Source organism: Sinohyriopsis cumingii, chromosome 10 (genome assembly GCF_028554795.1).
Source record: "Sinohyriopsis cumingii isolate HCF-2022 chromosome 10, ASM2855479v2, whole genome shotgun sequence".
NCBI classification, from domain to species: Eukaryota; Metazoa; Mollusca; class Bivalvia; order Unionida; family Unionidae; genus Sinohyriopsis; species Sinohyriopsis cumingii.
In genome coordinates this window covers 95685656-95705312 of record NC_142970.1, presented here as the reverse complement: position 1 = coordinate 95705312, position 19657 = coordinate 95685656, and the positions used below count along the sequence as shown (strand labels likewise).

General features: G+C 35.1%; 1 protein-coding gene across 5 annotated transcripts in view; it reads left to right on the top strand.

Moving 5' to 3' along the window:
* LOC149790609 (microtubule-actin cross-linking factor 1, isoforms 6/7-like) overlaps nucleotides 1–19657 on the top strand; it is a 376630-nt gene that overhangs the window by 200612 nt on the left and 156361 nt on the right. For all 5 annotated transcript variants that reach the window (XM_089972718.1, XM_089972715.1, XM_089972716.1 and 2 more), the window contains exons 20-27: nucleotides 1525–1739; nucleotides 3469–3588; nucleotides 5170–5496; nucleotides 10861–11070; nucleotides 13134–13253; nucleotides 13444–13543; nucleotides 14448–14680; nucleotides 16682–16906. In XM_089972718.1, the coding sequence (XP_089828844.1) occupies nucleotides 1525–1739; nucleotides 3469–3588; nucleotides 5170–5496; nucleotides 10861–11070; nucleotides 13134–13253; nucleotides 13444–13543; nucleotides 14448–14680; nucleotides 16682–16906 (1550 nt within the window). The remainder of the gene's footprint in view (nucleotides 1–1524; nucleotides 1740–3468; nucleotides 3589–5169; nucleotides 5497–10860; nucleotides 11071–13133; nucleotides 13254–13443; nucleotides 13544–14447; nucleotides 14681–16681; nucleotides 16907–19657) is intronic.

Below are 19657 nucleotides of genomic sequence, written 5' to 3'. Positions count from 1 at the left end.
TGAAATTTGGGAGGTTTCATCATCAGTACTCTTAAGACTCATTGTGTGAAATTGTTTTTTTTTTTTGTCATTAGTACCCTTAAGACTCAGTGTGTGAAATTTTGGGTTTTTTTCATTAGTACCCTTAAGACATTGTGTGAAATTTGTGAGGTTTCATCATCAGTACTCTTAAGACTCATTGTGTGAAATTGTTTTTTTTTGTCATTAGTACCCTGAAGACTCAGTGTGTGAAATTTTGTTTTTTTTTTGTCATCAGTACCCTTAAGACTCATTGTGTGAAATTTTTTTTTTCTCTCATTAGTACCCTTAAGACTCAGCGTGTGAAATTTTGGGTTTTTTGTCATTAGTACCCTTAAGACTCAGTGTGTGAAATTTTGGGTTTTTTGTCATTAGTACCCTTAAGACTCATTGTGTGAAAGTTTGGGTTTTTTGTCATTAGTACCCTTAAGACTCAGTGTGTGAAATTTTTTTTTTTTTTTTGTCATCAGTACCCTTAAGACTCATTGTGTGAAATTTTTTTTTTCTCTCATTAGTACCCTTAAGACTCAGCGTGTGAAATTTTGGGGTTTTTGTCATTAGTACCCTTAAGACTCAGTGTGTGAAATTTTTTATTTTTGTCATTAGTACCCTTAAGACTCATCATGTGAAATTTTTTTTTTTTGTCATCAGTACCCTTAAGACTCATTATGTGAAATTTTGGGTTTTTTGTCATTAGTACCCTTAAGACTCAGTGTGTGAAATTTTGGGTTTTTTGTCATTAGTACCCTTAAGACTCATTGTGTGAAATTTTGGGTTTTTTGTCATTAGTACCCTTAAGACTAAGTGTGTGAAATTTTGGGTTTTTGTCATTAGTACCCTTAAGACATTGTGTGAAATTTGTGAGGTTTCATCATCAGTACCCTTAAGACTCATTGTGTGAAATTGTTTTGTTTTGTCATTAGTACCCTTAAGACTCAGTGTGTGAAATTTTGTTTTTTTTGTCATTAGTACCCTTAAGACTCAATGTGTGAAATTTTGGGTTTTTTTCATTAGTACCCTTAAGACATTGTGTGAAATTTGTGAGGTTTCATCATCAGTACCCTTAAGACTCAGTGTGTGAAATTTTAGGTGTTTGATTACAGGGATTGTTTAAGGATGAAGTATAATTTTGCTTATGGATAGGGATGTGAAAATGTAGCTACAGAATTAACTAGTCTTGATTTGTAACAATTGTATCATACTTCCATTAAAATTTTTCACAGGTTAAAATTTTTATCAAGCAATAAGCCATGGGGCTATCGAATATAAAAAAATATATATTTGCTAAAAGTTTAATTTTTTTGTGAAAAGTGGTTTTATTATCAGACCTGGCCTTATCTTAGATACATTAGTTATTTTGTTTGGGAGTGGTGTGAAACGCTAAAATCATATTAATGTTGGTAACATTTATTGTAGGTTATATAACATGTTTCAACATTTTTATCAGTTTTTAATCAGAAAGATGAAAAATATTTTATATGGATTAATGAGATTTCATTTCTGCAGGTGCTAATCAAAAAGCTCTTAAAGCTCGTGTAGACACACTATACGAGGAAAAGAGAGAGAAGGAGTTTGACATGGAGAATCTACGTGGTATGGCCACACGGCTGATAGAAGACAGCCGAGTTGTGGACCAGTGTGCATTGAAAGAGAGCCTGGCTGATGTAGAAGGCAAATGGCATGAACTGACAGAACTTCTTGTACAGCAAGTCTCACTTGAGGTATGAACTATTAAAAATAAATTTGATCTTAGCAGTGCGAAATAGAATTATCTTTAATTCTATTAAAGCGTTAATGGAACCAGTAAATATTCATGATGTTTGCATTTAGTGGGAACAGCAACAGCTACTTTGCTTTATCAGGTGACACTACATACTAAACCATTAAAATATTTCTGCAGGTAGTGTGTCACCTATTGGACCATCATGCAACATTGCATCTATCATCATCAGCTGAATGCATGTTCTGTTGTTGGATGAAAACAAATAACAATTTTCAAAGTTGTAAATGAAAATGTGAGAGGAACTTAACAGTATTATGAAGTGAATCGAAACTTGTCCTTATAAATTCTATGAAAGTCCTAAATGAATGAAAAGTCCTTATAAATTTAAAAACTGGAATTACACTGGTCCTCCAAGAACCATGACATCAAGATGGCATTGTTCAGAATTTCTTGAAAAATTTATAACAGTTCCAGAATATTATTGTAGTCCAAATAATTATCACTTTCAGTATCTGCTTTACAATCCAAACAAATGTTTTTCCTCTCGATGTTTAGACAAGCTCACATTCTTTTTAAAAAAAGCATTTCATATAATAGCTATAAATTAGTGTGACAGTTGTATAGCTGCCAATGATGGAATAAGTTGTTGCAGAAAGTGCAAACTGTTGTCACACATTCTCAGTTTAAAAGGAAAATTGAAAGCAATTCAACTCAGTGAAAAGTCAGTCCTATGATCAGTGCTGAGAAATTCGATATCATGTATATTAAAAAATAAACTCTGCAGCAATGGGAAGTGGAATGGATGGAGACTAATAATTAAGTCAAATATTTGAACTCTAATTTTATTGTCAATGGTTTTCAGATGGTTTTGAATAATGATTCATAATTATTCATAATTCTTTAAAATAACATTAATATAAATTTCATCACATTGATAATATTAATGCGATCTTTTGACGAAAATGTTAAATATTTTAAAGTTTGTTTTTTCTTTCTTTCTTTAAACGTAGTTATTACTCACATCTGTGTGACTCCACTCTAGAAGAACCACTCATTTTAAAAGACCACTTCCCTGCTGCAGAATGGGTGGCCATATAAGAGGGGACCACTGTACCATTTTCACAACATAGGTTTTGTGGTTAGGTCAGTTTTGGACACTGTTGGAGTACTTGTACAAAACACGTTTCTAGTTGTAGTGTGATTAAGAATGGGACTCCTCAGTTTGGAATGAAACAGCTTATCAGTTGGCAATGGGATAACAGTTTATCAGTTGACCATGGGATAACAGTTTATCAGCTGGCAATGGGATAACATTTTATCAGTTGGCAATGAGATAACAGTTTATCAATTGGCAGTGAGATAACAATTTATCAATTGGCAATGATATAACAGTTTATCAATTGGCAATGGGATAACAATTTATCATTTAGCAATGGGATAACAGTTTATCAGTTGCAGTGGGATATCTTATGGCAGTGCAACAAAAGTGTATCAGTTGGTAATGAGTCAACAGTTTATCAGTTGGCAATGGGATAACAATTTATCATTTAGCAATGGGATAACAGTTTATCCATTGGTAATGAATTTTCATGTGTAAATTACTAAAAATGAAAATTTTGGCATGATTTTAAATATTTAATCTTATGATATGGGTCATTAACATTGGGATTCGCTCTTTTTGATGGCTTCTGATAAATCCATAATTGTCACCCATTTCTATTTCTCAGGCACTGACAGAGGTCGATGGGATGCTGAGGTACTTGGATAAAGCTGAAAATGCGATCAACACTGCTGAACCCATCAGCATGGACCCGGAGACTCTTTCTGTACAGCTCAGGGATCACACGGTAAGAACATTTTAAGGCAGAGTTCTATCTTCAGATTAATCCTGTAAATAAAGAGAAAAAAGCTGTTACTTTCAGAAAATAAATTTGTTACTTTCAGAAAATAAATCTGTATTTAAGTATTTAGAACAAGAGTTTTGTCACAAAGAGAAAGCTAAAAAGATGTAGAAATTTATTTGCTTTTTAAAAAAATAATTGTAAAAAAAAGAGAATATTAAAATCTTGAACTAGGAATGTATGTAGTATGTATAATGTGTATGTATGTATGTATGTATGTATGTATGTATGTATGTATGTGTGTGTGTGTGTGTGTGTGTGTGTGTGTCTTTATATATATATATATATATATATATATATATATATATATATATATATATATATATATATATATATATATGTATATATGTATGTATATGTGACAGTTGAGTTCCTTTATTAGACAAAGTAATTTGGTAATAAGAAGATTGAATTAGAGCACTAATCAAACAGGATTCCTAAATAACATGGCATTTTAGTGGCAATCCATTTTTCATAGTTATAATGTGTGCATCAATGTTCTTTTCTCAGTTTAATGCTAAAAGCTTGTACCCTAGCTGTGGTCAGTTATGAATTATGAGTGTACTATTCTATAATTTCAGGAAATGTTGCAAATCTTATAAATGCAATTGAATTAATTATTACATAGTTTCCAATTGCATTTTCATTGTGCTTCTTTAATTGGTCATTATGCTGATATTTGATGTATATTAAAACAGCATGCTAAATGTGACATTTGTAGGTTTACAAGTAGCCTATAAATTTTTGTCAGTAATTTAAAAAAATTGTTGATTTCTAAAAAAATGCATGGTTCAGTACATTTTATTACCTAAAACTTAAAAAAGTATTTTAAGTACCCTTTTCATCCAGAACAAACTATTGCACCATTTGTATTGCACATAATTTATTGCTAATTGAATTCTTAAATGCATGTATTCATTTATATAGCCATCACAAACTTTAATATTAACTCTTTATTATTTCAGTGTTGGTCTTTTATTGAAAATGTGCAGACTTAGTTTTCCCTGTAAATAGTTTAACAAAATGTTTTAAAAAGTTTATTTTCCATTGAATATTACTAATTGCTGTTCACCAGGAATTTAAATTTAGAAATCTGTGCTTTTTTGAGAAGTGTTGCAAGCACTGGTTGCTGACAATGAGGGATGCAATTATTCTTATCTTGGATTGCTTGGTTGTTATGGGTCTAGCACCATTTTTCAGCACCTGATAGCTATAGGTGGTAGCCAGTTTTTTTTTTTTTGAGGAATGGCCTGGAAAGCCCAGGAAGAACCGCATACCCACAGGATACTACTGGCAAGCTTTCTCACATGCCTACATTGGCCAAACCAAGACTCAGACCCATGTGGACAGAGGTCAACGATTGTACTTATCTTGGGGGAACTATCATTGACATGACATTGTATTTGTCAATATATTTTCTGTAGTTTTTCAGGGATGCCCACAAAGAAAATATGTTGTAGCTTTCATAAAACTATGATTTTAATACCAAAGTTTGTAAAAAAAATACTCAAACATTTCTTGTTGCAGTCCTTCAATGATGACCTTAGTGGCAAGAGGAACACTGTGAAGGAGATTATCAACAAGTGCAATAGGATGCTAAGGGAGACAACCAATGCACAAACGGATGAGATCAAAACCCGACTGGATAGCATCAAGATGCAGGCTGACATAGTGTGTCAGCTGAGTGCAGAGAGGCTTCAGCAGCTGGAAGCTGCATTGCCATTGGCAACACAGTATGGTGAGAACCAGGGTGAGATTCAGGCCTGGCTGGATGAGATGGAGGCAGAGGTTAGGGCACATGGGGCACCAGGGGACAATCTGGAACAGATAAAGAAACAACATGAAACTCTGAGGGTAAATATAGTGAAACCTATTGGTACAGTTAATACCGGCAAGCCAGAAGTTTCTCATTAGTATTCACATGTTACCGGTTTTTGCAGATTTTGTGCTACAAACAACAGTTTAAAAAATTCCAGAATCGTCTGGTTAGTTGGACCTGTACTAAATCCATAAATACCCCAATCAGTATATTTTCAGAGGCATTTTAAGACGTCTGAGGTCATTGGGAAAAGAATGCATTACTCTTCATTGGAGTGTTCATTCTGACCCATCAGAAAAATTGGAAATATGCAGAATTTGCTCCCATTTTACACTAAACTGAAATCTTTTATAAAATTTTTAAAATTCTACTTCTTTAAGATGTATTTGTCACAACCGCTTAAGAATACTGTTTTGTAAGTTCATATCTGTTGCCAAGTGACATAATCCTGTTTGCTTGGGGAACATTAGATTGGTCTGTTTAAAGGAAATAGTATTAATTTCGATACCATGAAGATGGATTATGCACAAAATAAAAAATATACACAATATGACTGGCTGTAAAATTCATAAAAATTTTTTTGCCAACTTTTATCAAGCTATTAGTTTCATTTAGTTTTTTTATATTATGATAATTTTAGCACACATTATCTTTATCAGCATTAAAAAGTTTGAATGAAATTGATGTTATTTTTCATATAGACATCACTGTTTGTTCATTGTCTCAGAAATGAAACATCTTTTGTGGGTAATGAAGGCAGCATTTTTTCCATTGATCCAGTAGCCGCAGTGGAATAATTTAATTTTTCTATTATTTTCTTGCCTGTTAAATTAAACTTGTCCACTGTTCTGGAAATAATCATTTTTTATGGATAAGGAGACTGTTTAAAACTGTGCTACAGTTTAATTCATGAATGATTGATTCAAATTGTATAATCCTGTATGAAGACTTCTGCCCTGATTTTAACCAGATTCCAGGTGGAATTTTAAAACGGATTTCAACCTAATGCCTAGATTCCACTTATTACAACTTTTAGGTGGATTTAGGGCAGATTCAGGGTGGAACATGGCCTGAAATGTGCAAATTACTCCATCTATTACTAGGAGGAATCTGTTTATTCTGCCAACTTGGCAGAATTCATTTCTTCCATCTACTAGGCAGAATCTGTTTATTCTGCTTATTTAGCCTAGATTCCCATTATTTTCACTTTTAGGCAGATTCAGGTCAGATTCAGGGTGGAATTTAGCTCAAAATATGCAAATTACTCTCTTACTAGGTGGAATCTTTACTTCTGCCTTATTAGATGGAAATACCTGTAGAAAACCCATCCAATAATGAAAATGTCAAGGCAGATTTCAGACGGGTTTTTTAAGCGATTTCTGCCTAAACCATAAAAAAATACTTCAGATTTCTATTAAACTGCCTAATGGTTCTTAGACATTATTGGGAATCAATGATAAATATTCACAATAATTTTTTTAATAGATCATAAAAAAAATTTGGACAGACATTATCAAATAAGATTTGGTTTTTCTTGTTCTCATTTTCTTTCTTGCATACAAAACCTAATCCATGATGGCATCACTTTTTCATTTCACTTTAAAGTTTGGTGAGATTTTGACCAAAACATTCATTGAAATTGTGGTGAGATCTCACTAAAAGTTCACCAAAAAATTTGACTAAAACTTTTGATTTCACTAAAATTTTGATCATTATATAGTATTTTACTGAAGTTTCAGTAGTTTTTCCGACATTTCAGAAGGTTTCAAAGAAATAATGGATATGAATTAAACAGGACATGATTAACCAAGGTGAAATTTAAGTGTGCATGAAAAAAAATACACAGATGTTGTAATTATATGTCATCCAAGGCAAGAGATATACAAGTTAATACATCTAATAATAATAATAATAATAATAATAAAGACTTTATTTAGAGAAGGTAATGCAATTAGTTACAGAACTAATCTACCTTGAGGTCGTCTATCAGTGATGTACAACATATACAGTATATACAACATGATGTGGGGGCCCCGAGTGGCCGAGTGGTCTAAAGCGCTCTTCGTTACGGATCACTGCCATCTCACCTCTGTCTGCGGCGGTTCGAGTCTAAGATTCAGCCAATGTGGGCATGTGAGAAAGCTTGCCAGTAGCTTCTCGTGGGTCGGTGGTTCTTTCCGGGGTTTTCCGGGTTCTTCCTCCACCATTAATACTGGCCGCCATGTATAGCCTATTGTGCTGAAAAATGGCATTAAACCCCACAACAACAACAACAACATGATGTGAAGAATCTGGCTTGACACTAAATAATTAAGTGATTTTAAAAGTCAAAGTATCAAGCCTGGAACATATGCACAGGCATCTGTGAACACATCAACATATATAAAAGGTAAAATATTAATCTGCATTGAAAAATTCAACTGTGAAAATAATGCAAAATTACAGAAAAGCATCCATTTGAGACATTGATTATGAAAAGAAGAAATGCTAGGAGCCTGCCTTATGTCACTTGTACTGTAGACTGGATTTTTGATTGCACAAACTATGATGCTGTTGTGGTCTCTTGAATTAGTCCTTGTTCCAACCATGACGGACGTTTATCATGATATAATTCCTCTTATTTAACACTGAATTCTAACACACCTAAAATCTTTTGATAATATACACAATAATGCCTCACGATATTGAAAGATGATTTTACTTTTCGGCTGGGACCCCGAGTGTCCGAGTGGTCTAAAGCGCTCTCCTTTACAGATCACTGCCATCTGACCTCTGTCTGCATGGGTTCGAGTCTCAGATTCGGCCAGTGTGTGTATGTGAGAAAGCTTGCCAGTAGCTTCTTGAGGGTTGGTGGTTCTTTCTGGGCATTTTCCGGGTTCTTCCTCCACCATTAATACTGGCCGCCATGTATAGCCTATTGTATGCTGAAAAATGGCATTAAGCCCTATAACAACAACAACAACTTTTCGGCCAAGAAAATTCTGCAAAGATATCACTATCTTTGATAGACATGGGTATCTGGCAACAATTCACACCAGTGATCTATACTTTGTCCCTCCTTAAATTCTGAAGTTAATCAGTCTGGAGTTGAATAACTTCGAAATCATCCTGGTTCAATTCCTTGTCATATTTAGCATGTTAGCTGCTACTGTAAAGCTCTTTATGGAACAAAAAGCAAAATGCTAATCCTGGCATTAAGTTTTCATACTAATTGACCAATTATGTTCCCATTACTTTTAATTCTAGCTATTCTCATTGCTGCACATTTTTCAAATGGTTATTCAATCTTGTATCCCGCTCAAACGTTTGAATCGCCATGTTTAGCAAACATGTTCATTCCCATCAGTTTCCGTTATGCGACAATTCATTGGGCAGGTAAATATTTTTGACCAATCAGAAAGCTCTTTACAGAGATCATCTGTTAAACAATAAATGGAACAAATAATTATTAGAAAGCTTGTTGCAGAATGGGACCAAATAGAGCTTTATTACAAAAATATTTCGGAGACGATATTAAAAAAAGGGTCCATATCCAAGAAAATCACATTCAGGTCAGGAGAAAAGCAAAATTCTGTTTTAAAACGGAAAACAAGATGAAAACTTGTTTGAGGGCAGTTAAATCCAATTAAAGTTATACAAAAATACAACAACAACAACAACAACAAAATTTGAAAAACAAATATAACAAGGAAGGATGTGGAAAGAAGTTATAAATTGTGCCCAAAATAAACAATAAAATTACAGCTGTATGAAACAGGAAATATAAATGCTTCTGAAAATCATTAAAATTGTACAAGAAACAATAAATTTTATTATATCTTATTTATATTTTTATTGAAATGTCAGTGATATTACAATCAAAAAATATCACTATATTTTCAGTCATTTAACTCTACAGACACACAAAAGCCAAGTGCTAATTCTACCTTATTTAACTGATGTAAATGACTAAGTTCTTTACTGCACCTAGATGATGGTTAGAAAATAAACTAAATCCAGTTCCCCATTTCATATAATAGATGCCAGGGGCTAAGGTCTAATTCCACCTAGATGGTGGGTGGAAAATAAACCAAGTCCAAAATTATGCCCAACGATGTATTATATAGCAGGAATTTCGACAAAAGTCCATCTTAGAGTTAGACGGACTCTAGATGGATTCATCTTTGACTTCTCCAGTTTTCCATGTTAGCCTTTATATTAACCAGATTTTAAAAATTTTAGGCAGATTCTGCCTGGAGTCTGCTTAAGTTCCAGGTGGAATCCGCCTAATTATTTTGTATGGGATACCAGAAAAATGAATATTTATTGTAGAAATAAGTGAGCAACTGTGATCATTATCAGCATTCCTTGGCAAGGGTCTTCCATACTAGGATTTGAATTTCTCATGCTTCAGTAAAACCAGTTTCATCTCATTTATTTTGTTCATTTGCATCTACATTTGTTCCCACTTAATTTGGAAATCAATAGAGCTTTTTTGTTTGCATAAGATTTCATCTTTATCTCTTTACATTCTCTATCACAGATCATTAACCATGTGGTCTTGATTGATATCCAGGCTAATCACACTAAGCAAGTCATTTATGCCAGCCAATGAAATTTATCATTTTATGCCAGCTTAGGTGCACTTGATTCAGTCAGTTTAAAATGAACTGTGAAAATCTTTTTCTTTATTTTTGTGGATCTTTTCCATACAGCCTATGGACACTGTTGAGTTAAAAATAAGTGTCACTAGTACAGTTGAGCAGCCTAATATGACAACCACCTGTTGCTGTCCTTTATAGACAGGTTTCCCTGTGTTACTAATGTGATTGGCATTGATGGAGCCAAACATTGTATAGGCAAATGGAAGGGTGTCTGTCACCACAACCACCACCATCACAACTGCCTTTCTTGCATAGTTTTCACCTACTTGTGTGTACCTTTGTATATTTAACATTACGAGGATGTTTACACCTCCAGTCCCTATCCACGATTCAGGCGGCCTAGTGGTTAGAGTGTCCATCTTGGATGCGGAAGGTCATGGGTTTTAACCCTGGCCGAGTTCTACCAGACTTATAAAAATGGTACTAGCAACTGCTTCGCTTGGCATTCAGCATTAAGAGGTTAATGTTAGGACTGGTTTGCCTGGTGTCAGCATAATGTGACTGGGTGGGACATCATGCTACATGTCTGCGGCATGATGCCCCAGTGCTCGACATCACTTTAAACTGCTACACTGCAGTATGACTGAAAAATTGTTAAAGCTATGATATAAATCCAAATCACACACCAGTCCTTATCCTATGCAACCAGCTCACCTACCTTTAAGCAGAGGGTGACCTCCAGACCCTCACTTATGCATTGGAATATGCAAAATAGAGAAGACATACTTTAACTTAATTTTCTCTAATTGTTTACAGGCTGCACAGCAACATATAGAGGATCGTAAACCATATATCGATGATTTGAATGCAACTGGTCTGGAGCTGATGGAACTATGTGGTGACTCTGATGCTGGTGAAATCCAGAATAAGCTGGTCAGTGTCAGTGAGAGGTATGAAAAACTTAAACAGCAGGCTCGGGAAAAGATGCGAGGAATGTCGGATGCCAGGAACAGGATGACCCAGGAGGTAATCATTGTAGCAGTGAATCTGAAAGCTAGTTAATCTATTAATTACCCTTCCATTAATATACCCATCATAAGTCTGGCATGTTATACTACGATATTGTCTATCTGTCCATTAACATCTGTTTGTCTGGCACATAACTGTAATATAGTCAAAGGGTTTTCATGATGTTTTGCCTAAAATGGGGTATCTTATATCATAGCCATGTAATCTGCCTCATGGTCAATGTCACAGCAAGAGAAAATTTAATCTTGTGACCTTTATCCTCATCTGGTATTTTGTAAAGAATTTATACAGTTATGTATAGATGGTATGTCACATGTCATAGCCATGCCTTCCTGCCCCCCTTCTCAAACTGTAGATCACAGTAAGTTACTGCAGGGAAATATAATGGTGACTTCCTTCATTGTCCGGAGTATATGTTTTGAACCAAAGGAGATATTTTAATGCAACTTGAACCAATTATATATCATGACTAGGCAGTTTGTCAGATACCTACACATGCCCCGTCTCAAGGTCAAGTTTGTGGCAAGGAAATATAAATCAGAGACTGAAGATAATTTGATTGACCATTAGCCTGCTATCTATCTATCTTGAATAATAACAGTCATGCCCTTACCTTCATGGTCAAAGTCATCAGTGGATAATGTAGGTGTCTGCTTCCTTATGCAGGCTGGCACTTTTTAGCTTGATCACACCCACAATCTTGAAAGGTTGCAGGTTCGAATCCTTCCAGTGGATCATCTTTGTGGTGTGTTCTTGGGCAAGGCACATTATTCTAACTGCCTTGGAACTATATAACCTATTTGTGTTTCTGTGATGTAAAACACCAAAACCACACCAAATCAACAGAAGACAAGCTTTAAAATCATTGAATGTGCGGGTGTGACTGTTTTGCACTTGAAATATTAATCTGCATCATCAATCCTTATAACCATCTTATCCTTATTTAATCTGAACTGTTTCATATCAAGGTAAGGAAGTAATAAATGTTGTCATCTATAATGGCATTCATTTATAAATAAATGTACATTGGAACATGTACAACTTTAAATAATATCTGATAGAAACAAATTTGAAAGTGAAAAGAATATAAGATAACCAGTTGATGGATGGTATTGTCATTAACTAGGTTGTTTTGTGGCATTTCAAGCTCCAGTAGAGGTTACCTTTTCTTACCAACTACCTCAGATATGCAGTTAATTTTTAGTTTTCTGACTGTGTCATTATTTGTCACTTATACCTCATGTCATATCCCACCTTCCTTTAACAAACACAATAATCCTATTCCTTGACTTGCTGGTTGAATGAGATTGCTGTGTAGTATCTTTGACTGGCTGGTAGCTTTGTAATATCCTTGACTGGCTGGTTGAATGAGGTAGCTATGTAATATCTTTGGCTGGTTGAATGAGGTAGCTATGTAATATCTTTGGCTGGTTGAATGAGGTAGTTATGTGATATCTTTGGCTGGTTGAATGAGGTAGCTATGTAATATCTTTGACTGACTGGTTGAATGATGTAGCCCTGTAATATCTTTGACTGACTGGTTGAATGATGTAGCTATGTAATATCTTTGACTGGCTGGTTGAATGAGGTAGCTTTGTAGTAGCTTTGACTGGCTGGTTGAACAAGGTAGCTTTGTAATATCTTTGACTGGCTTGTTAATGAGGTAGCTATGTAATATCCATGACTGGTTGGTTAAATGAGGTTGTTAGGTAATATCCTTAACCAGCTGGTTCAGTGAGGTTGCTATGTAAAATCCTTGACTGGCTGGTTAAATAAAGTTGGTATGTAATATCATGGCTGGTTCAATGAGGTAATATTTATGTAATATCCTTGACAGGCTGGTTAAATAAGGTTGCCATGTAATATCCTTGACAGGCTGGTTAAATGAGGCTGCTATGTAATAGCTTTGACCAGCTGGTAAAATTAGGTTGCTGTGTAATATCCTAAATGGGAACTAAAGAAGGATAGACTTTATTACACAGTACTCACAACATTCTGTATGTTACTATTACCTTATATGCAGGTCAAATTTATGCATACATTTTTAAATTTTTTTTCAGGTATCAGAGTTTGTTGACAACCTATTGGAGGACCTGCATGGTCTAAGCAGGGCAGTGACTGGGGCTGATCCAATTCCTGCTAGCCCTGACAAGCTGAAGGATGACCAGGATGACATCAGGGTGACTTTTTCATAGTTGTAATGTTTCTTTTCTCGGATACAGTGGTAATCTTCATTTAATCTGACGGTGTACAGAATTATATATATATGTTTCTGTTTCTGCAAAAGTTCAGGAAGGTGGTCATTATATTATTAAAAATAAAAATATAACCTTTCAATAGCATTTATATGCAGTTGCTGTTTTTTGGCAGATTGTACTGGAGGAGTTGGAAAGATTGAAGCCACAAGTCCACAAAGTTGTTGAGTCAGCCAAGAAATGTGTGGCTCAGGGATCGGAAGATCAGTCTGATGGTACTTATCTCCTTTTTTTGAGGTGTTTAGATTTCCTGCTTTTGGGGAGATTATGCATTAATTTATTTTCTTGAATATTAAACTTTTTGCTTTTGTGGACAATGATATTTTACTTAAATTCATTTATGAAGAGTTATTATTTCAACAAAAATGTTATTATTTATTGGGTCTTTAAAGTCTGTGTACAAATCATGAAATCCTTCAGAATTGGTATCTTATGTAACATAATGCATGACTTAATGACTGGAACATCCAATGGGATCATAGAACAACCCCCCAGTTTGGCCAATGGGTTCATATAGCAACCCCCAGTTTGGCCAATGGGATCATATAACAACCCCCAGTTTGGCCAATGGGATCATATAACAACCCCCAGTTTGGACACTGGGATCATATAACAACCCCCAGTTTGGCCAATAGGATTATATTTCAACCCCCAGTTTGGCCAATAGGATCATATAACAACCCCCAGCTTGGCCAATGGGATCACATAACAACCCCCAGTTTGGCCAGTGGGATCATATAACACCAAACTGGTTTGGTCAGTGTGGCCATGTAACAACTCCCAGTTTGGCCAGTTACCTAAATTTCTAATGGCATCATTTATGAACTCCAAGACTGGCCAATGAAATGTTATTTATAGTCGGGAAATAAATCTGAAACCTTGGAACTAGATGATGAAAATAATATTCTAAAGGAAAATCCTTAATTGAAATAATTCAAACTGAGCTAGGAGCATCTATATCTAAGTACATGTTGCCTGAATTTTAATGATAATATATTAATTTCTTAATTTGAGAACTGGTTGGAAAACCTTTAACAAAATATCTTTACCATGGGGAACTATATTTGAAATATAAAGTACTCATTGACAGATCATCACCATAAGTTTGCATTATTTCAGTGGATGATCTGAAAAGTAAAATATCGGAGATCAATGGCCTGTGCAGCCAAGTTCAGGATGATGCTCTTAAACGAGAGAAAGATCTGAATGATGCTCTACAAGTGTCCGAGAAATTTTTTGACCTCTGTGGTGAGGTGATGACCAATTTACGGGATCTGAAAGACAATCTTTTGTCGCAGGAGCCACCTGGTGTTGACCCTGCCACTGTCCAAGAGCAACAAAAAGAACTCAAGGTACATCCAGTGTTTAAATTCTTGTTTGTTTGATGTTGAGTTAATATTAGGGGTTAGTAAAGTAACATGAATACACTCATTCTATATAAGTATGACCAAGGGGATTGTAGTGTGAGTAAAAAGTTAAATGTTTGCTGGAAATATCAGAATAATAGTTACCAATATCAGGCTTCATATTTAGCAGCAAGTTGGGAGGGAAAATTTGCAAAAGGATGACAACATCAAAGATAGTTGATAACATAAATTTGTGGGATTCATGAAGGCAATGACAAATCTGGGTAACTATGTCATATTTTTCTTCAATGCTTGTTCAGCACCATGTTAAATCTGCGTCACTGGGTCATATTTTTCTTCAATGCTTGTTCAGCACCATGATAAATCTGGGTAACTGGGTCATATTTTTCTTTTGTTAAAGCTACGTTAAAAATCAAAATCACAAAAATCACAAATCATATTTTTCTTCAATGCTTGTTCAGCACCATGTTAAATCTGGGTAACTGGTTCATATTTTTTTTCAATGCTTGTTCAGCACCATGATAAATCTGGGTAACTGGGCCATATTTTTCTTTAATGCTTGTTCAGCACCATGTTAAATCTGGGTAACTGGGTCATATTTTCCTTCAATGCTTGTTCAGCACCATGATAAATCTGGGTAACTGGGTCATATTTTTCTTCAATGCTTGTTCAGCACCATGTTAAATCTGGGTAACTGGGTCATATTTTCCTTCAATGCTTGTTCAGCACCATGATAAATCTGGAATAACAGGTCATATTTTTCTTCAATGCTTGTTCAGCACCCTGATAAATCTGGGTAACTGGGTCATATTTTTCTTCAATGCTTGTTCAGCACCATGATAAACCTGGGTAACTGGGTCATATTTTTCTTCAATGCTTGTTCAGCACCATGATAAATCTGGGTAACTGGTTCATATTTTTCTTCAATGCTTGTTCAGCACCATGATAAACCTGGGTAACTGGGTCATATTTTTCTTCAATGCTAGTTCAGCACCATGATAAATCTGGGTAACTGGGTCATATTTTTCTTCAATGCTTGTTCAGCGCCATTTAGTTATGGTCTTTGGGGCCTGTCCTTGATTTAATGTTGGTTAGCCAATCATATTCTCTATGTAATGGAAGTGGGTGTTGCATGTGATATAGTATATATGGATGGCTTGAGAGAGAATAGATATGCAAGATATGGAGATATATATAAGTAATATATAAGTAATAGAAAGAGGACAGAAGGGAGTGGTGGAATAAGAGCTTTAATATATATACATACACACGCACACACACACACACCTATAAACATGTAATTATCCAAAATGACTTTATTATTTATTATACATGACTGAGACATCCTCTTCCCAAAGCCAGATGAATATATAGTGGGTCCAACAATGAGAACCCAGTGGGTCAGATAAGGCTGCCACATTTACCAAATTTCCAATATGTGTACATCAAGCTATATAATAATAACTGACTTGATTAGAAAGTCAACCTTTCCCTAATCTACCTTTTAGGCTCACAGAATAGCATACATGTGCTATAATGATGTGCATGGCTTTGTTCTCAATCCAGCTTCTTGTGGGAGCTGTGTTGGATCAATGGTTAACATGTTGCACTCATTGCCAGTGTGTTGTAGGTTTAAATTTTGCCCTTACCAGCCCATTTTGGATGTCAGGGTGTTTCTTGGAGCAAGGCACTTTTCATGGCCCATTTTGGCTGTCAGTGTGTTTCTTGGAGCAAGACATTTTTCATGGCCCATTTTGGCTGTCAGGGTGTTTCTTGGAGCAAGGCACTTTTCATTGCCCATTTTGGCTGTCAGTGTGTTTCTTGGAGCAAGGCACTTCTCATTGCTTTGGCACTAAATAATCATCCATGAAATACCTATCAAACCAATCACTTCTTTTGTTTAATCTCATTCTCTGTGTCCATTACCATTATTGTTAGATAAGAAAATAATATTTGTACTCTGATTCTTACTGATCATTTTAACAGGAGCTACGCAAGGATTTAGGCAAGGCAAGACTGTCACTGGAAGAGTGCCGTCGAAAGGGAGAACAGCTGGGTACACTTTGTGGAGAACCAGGTCTTCTGGAAATTCGTAAACAGTTGGAAGACATTCACCATCTCGCCGATGATGTTCACGATGTTGCACATGATCGAGATGAAGACTTGAGCAATGCTTTCCAACATGCTGAGAGATTCCAACAGTTATTAGATGTGAGTGTAATTGATTGCATTACAGTTGTGTGTTAATTAATTGTATTCCAATTGTGAGTGTAATTTATTGTATTTTAGCTGTGAGTGTAAGTCATTGTATTTCATTTGTGAGTGTAATTGATTTTATTTCAGATATGAGTGTTATTCATTATATCCCAGTTTGAGTATAATTGAGTGTATTCCAGTTTGGAAAAAGAAATAAATTGTTTATTCAGTGGATCACATTTCAGTGTAAGCTACCTCCAATCAAAGGTCATCTTTTCCAGACCATAATAATATTTCTGTCTCATGACTGTCACACTTTTTATATGGTGACCTTTCCATAGAGAATTGGTGTCCTTGGTGTTGTTACAAAAGGTGGAACACTAATGCTGAATGTTTAATCTTCTTTACAGAGAAAAGCATATTCGTTTTGCGTTAAAATTTGTTCAGGTGAAATTGTTTTACCTTTTTTACTTGTTTTGACCATTTTTCTTGTGGTATAGACAGAGACAGAAGTTAAAGGAAGCATTTAAATTGTCCTGTAGCCATATTTCTATGAAGGCAGGGGTATGTAGGTATCCTATCATCCATTACATTCATCCATCCAGCCTTCTGGCTGACACACAATCTTCGGAACAAAGTAATCACAGTTTTTGATGGATTGCAATATGTTTTTTGATGATACGAATCTTTTTGATTGATTGATGTAATGGTCATCACCTGAAGATGTGCACAGAGTTATTGCTCTTCATTTTGGCAAATCATTTTGCTTCTAGTTATTGCTTTTCTTGTCGGAAAAGTACTTTGCTTTTGAAAATTACACAGTTTTACTTGCAGCTGGATGCAGTTTATGACAAAATTTAGTGAATGCAACTAGTTGCACTGTTTTTGGTTAATCACCATGAATTAGGGAAATGTTATGGTCTCCATCTGAAGATGCACCTGTTGACATGTCACTTTGCTACCAAAGTTTGTTTTTATAGCTGTTGAACCTATTTGTCTTGCAGCTACATGCAGTGTATGATTTCAGTCCTTGCCAAATGTCATGATAATAAGTTAGTCTCAGATTCTTTGGTGAGTCACCATGAAACTTGCTCCATGTCACGTTCATTGTCAGAAGATGCTTACATCAAAAAAAATTTGTACTCCTGCATTTTAGTCCAGATTTATTACTCATTGACTTGCTTCAGATGTTGTGTGAGACAGAATCTCATGAACTCAACTAGTCTTACAGAGCTCAGTCAGTTTCCATGGAACTTGGCAGATTTTATTGTATATTGGCAGTCACTTCACTTCTGCAATTTTGTGTTGGAATTATTGCCTTTTTCTGGCTTGGAGCTGGAGTTATTATAAGACATAATCCCCAGAACACAAATAGTTTCAGTTTTCAGTGGAACTTTGTACATGGTCATCATCAGAAGATATGCACATGAACAGTCATTGTATTGACAACTCATTGTACTCCCATTGTATTGACAATTCACTGTACTCCCACTGTATTGGCAATTCACTGTACTCTCATTGTACTGACAATGCATTGTATTCCCATTGTACTGACAATTCATTGTACTCATATTGTATTGACAATTCACTGTACTTCCATTGTATTGACAACTCATTGTACTCTCATTGTAAAGCAACCAGGACCGTTCCTGAGCTCTCCTTTCCACTAATGACAGCCAACCATTCAACTGTAAGGGATGTTTATGGACCCACAGATTGAGGCCAAACTATCAGGGTTCCTTGAACCCATAAAAGCCTGGGGGAGGTGGCACCATTCCCTTCCCCAGGAACAACTAGCAGGCTGCGGTGCAGTCAGAACAAAGTGGCACATGCACAATTGTGCACATGCCACTATAATTAAACTCAACAACAACAACAACAAATCTCATTGTATTGACAATTCATTGTACTCCCATTGTATTGACAATTTACTGTACTCTCATTGTATTGATAAGGCATTGTATTCCCATTGTACTGACAATTCATTGTACTCCCATTGTATTGACAATTCACTGTACTTCCATTGTACTGACAATTCATTGTACTCCCATTGCACTGATAATTCATTGTACTCCCATTATTTTCAATTCATTGTACTCACATTTTATTGACTATTCATTGTACTTCCATTATTTTCAGGAGAATTAGGCATATTGGTTTTTACTATAGATTCATTTCCATTATAGAGTTTTGGTTGGATGCTGGAGACCTATTCATTCTTGTATCGATTTATCTCCATATAGCGATTTGGTTGAATGCAGGACATATGAGGTTATGTTGCTTGCATGATGATGCCTTTACTGGTAGTTTGAATTTTGATCTTTTCAATACAATATACAGAGAGAAATAAATATTATTGATAACATCTGAACATAATATCGTCAAATTTTGTGGAATACAAAAATCAGTTTAGAAAATGTCATTTCAGTTTAAGGCAGTCACTTTTATATGGCAGGTATGGTCAAGGATTCCATTTCATTATCTGATACTAATTCATATTAATTACCTCAATATAATGCAGTCCCTTTTATATGGCAGTTATGGTCAAGGATTCCATTTCATTATTTAATATTAATATATACTAATTACCTCAATATAATGCAGTCCTTTTTATATGGCAGGTATTGTCAAGGATTACATTTAATTATTTAATATTAATATGTATACAATACCTCAATATAAGACAGTTCCTTTTGTTACTTCCTTTAACATCATTATAGTGAGAAAGTATTGTAATTTGCTTGTAGTTTTTTATTTTATTTATGT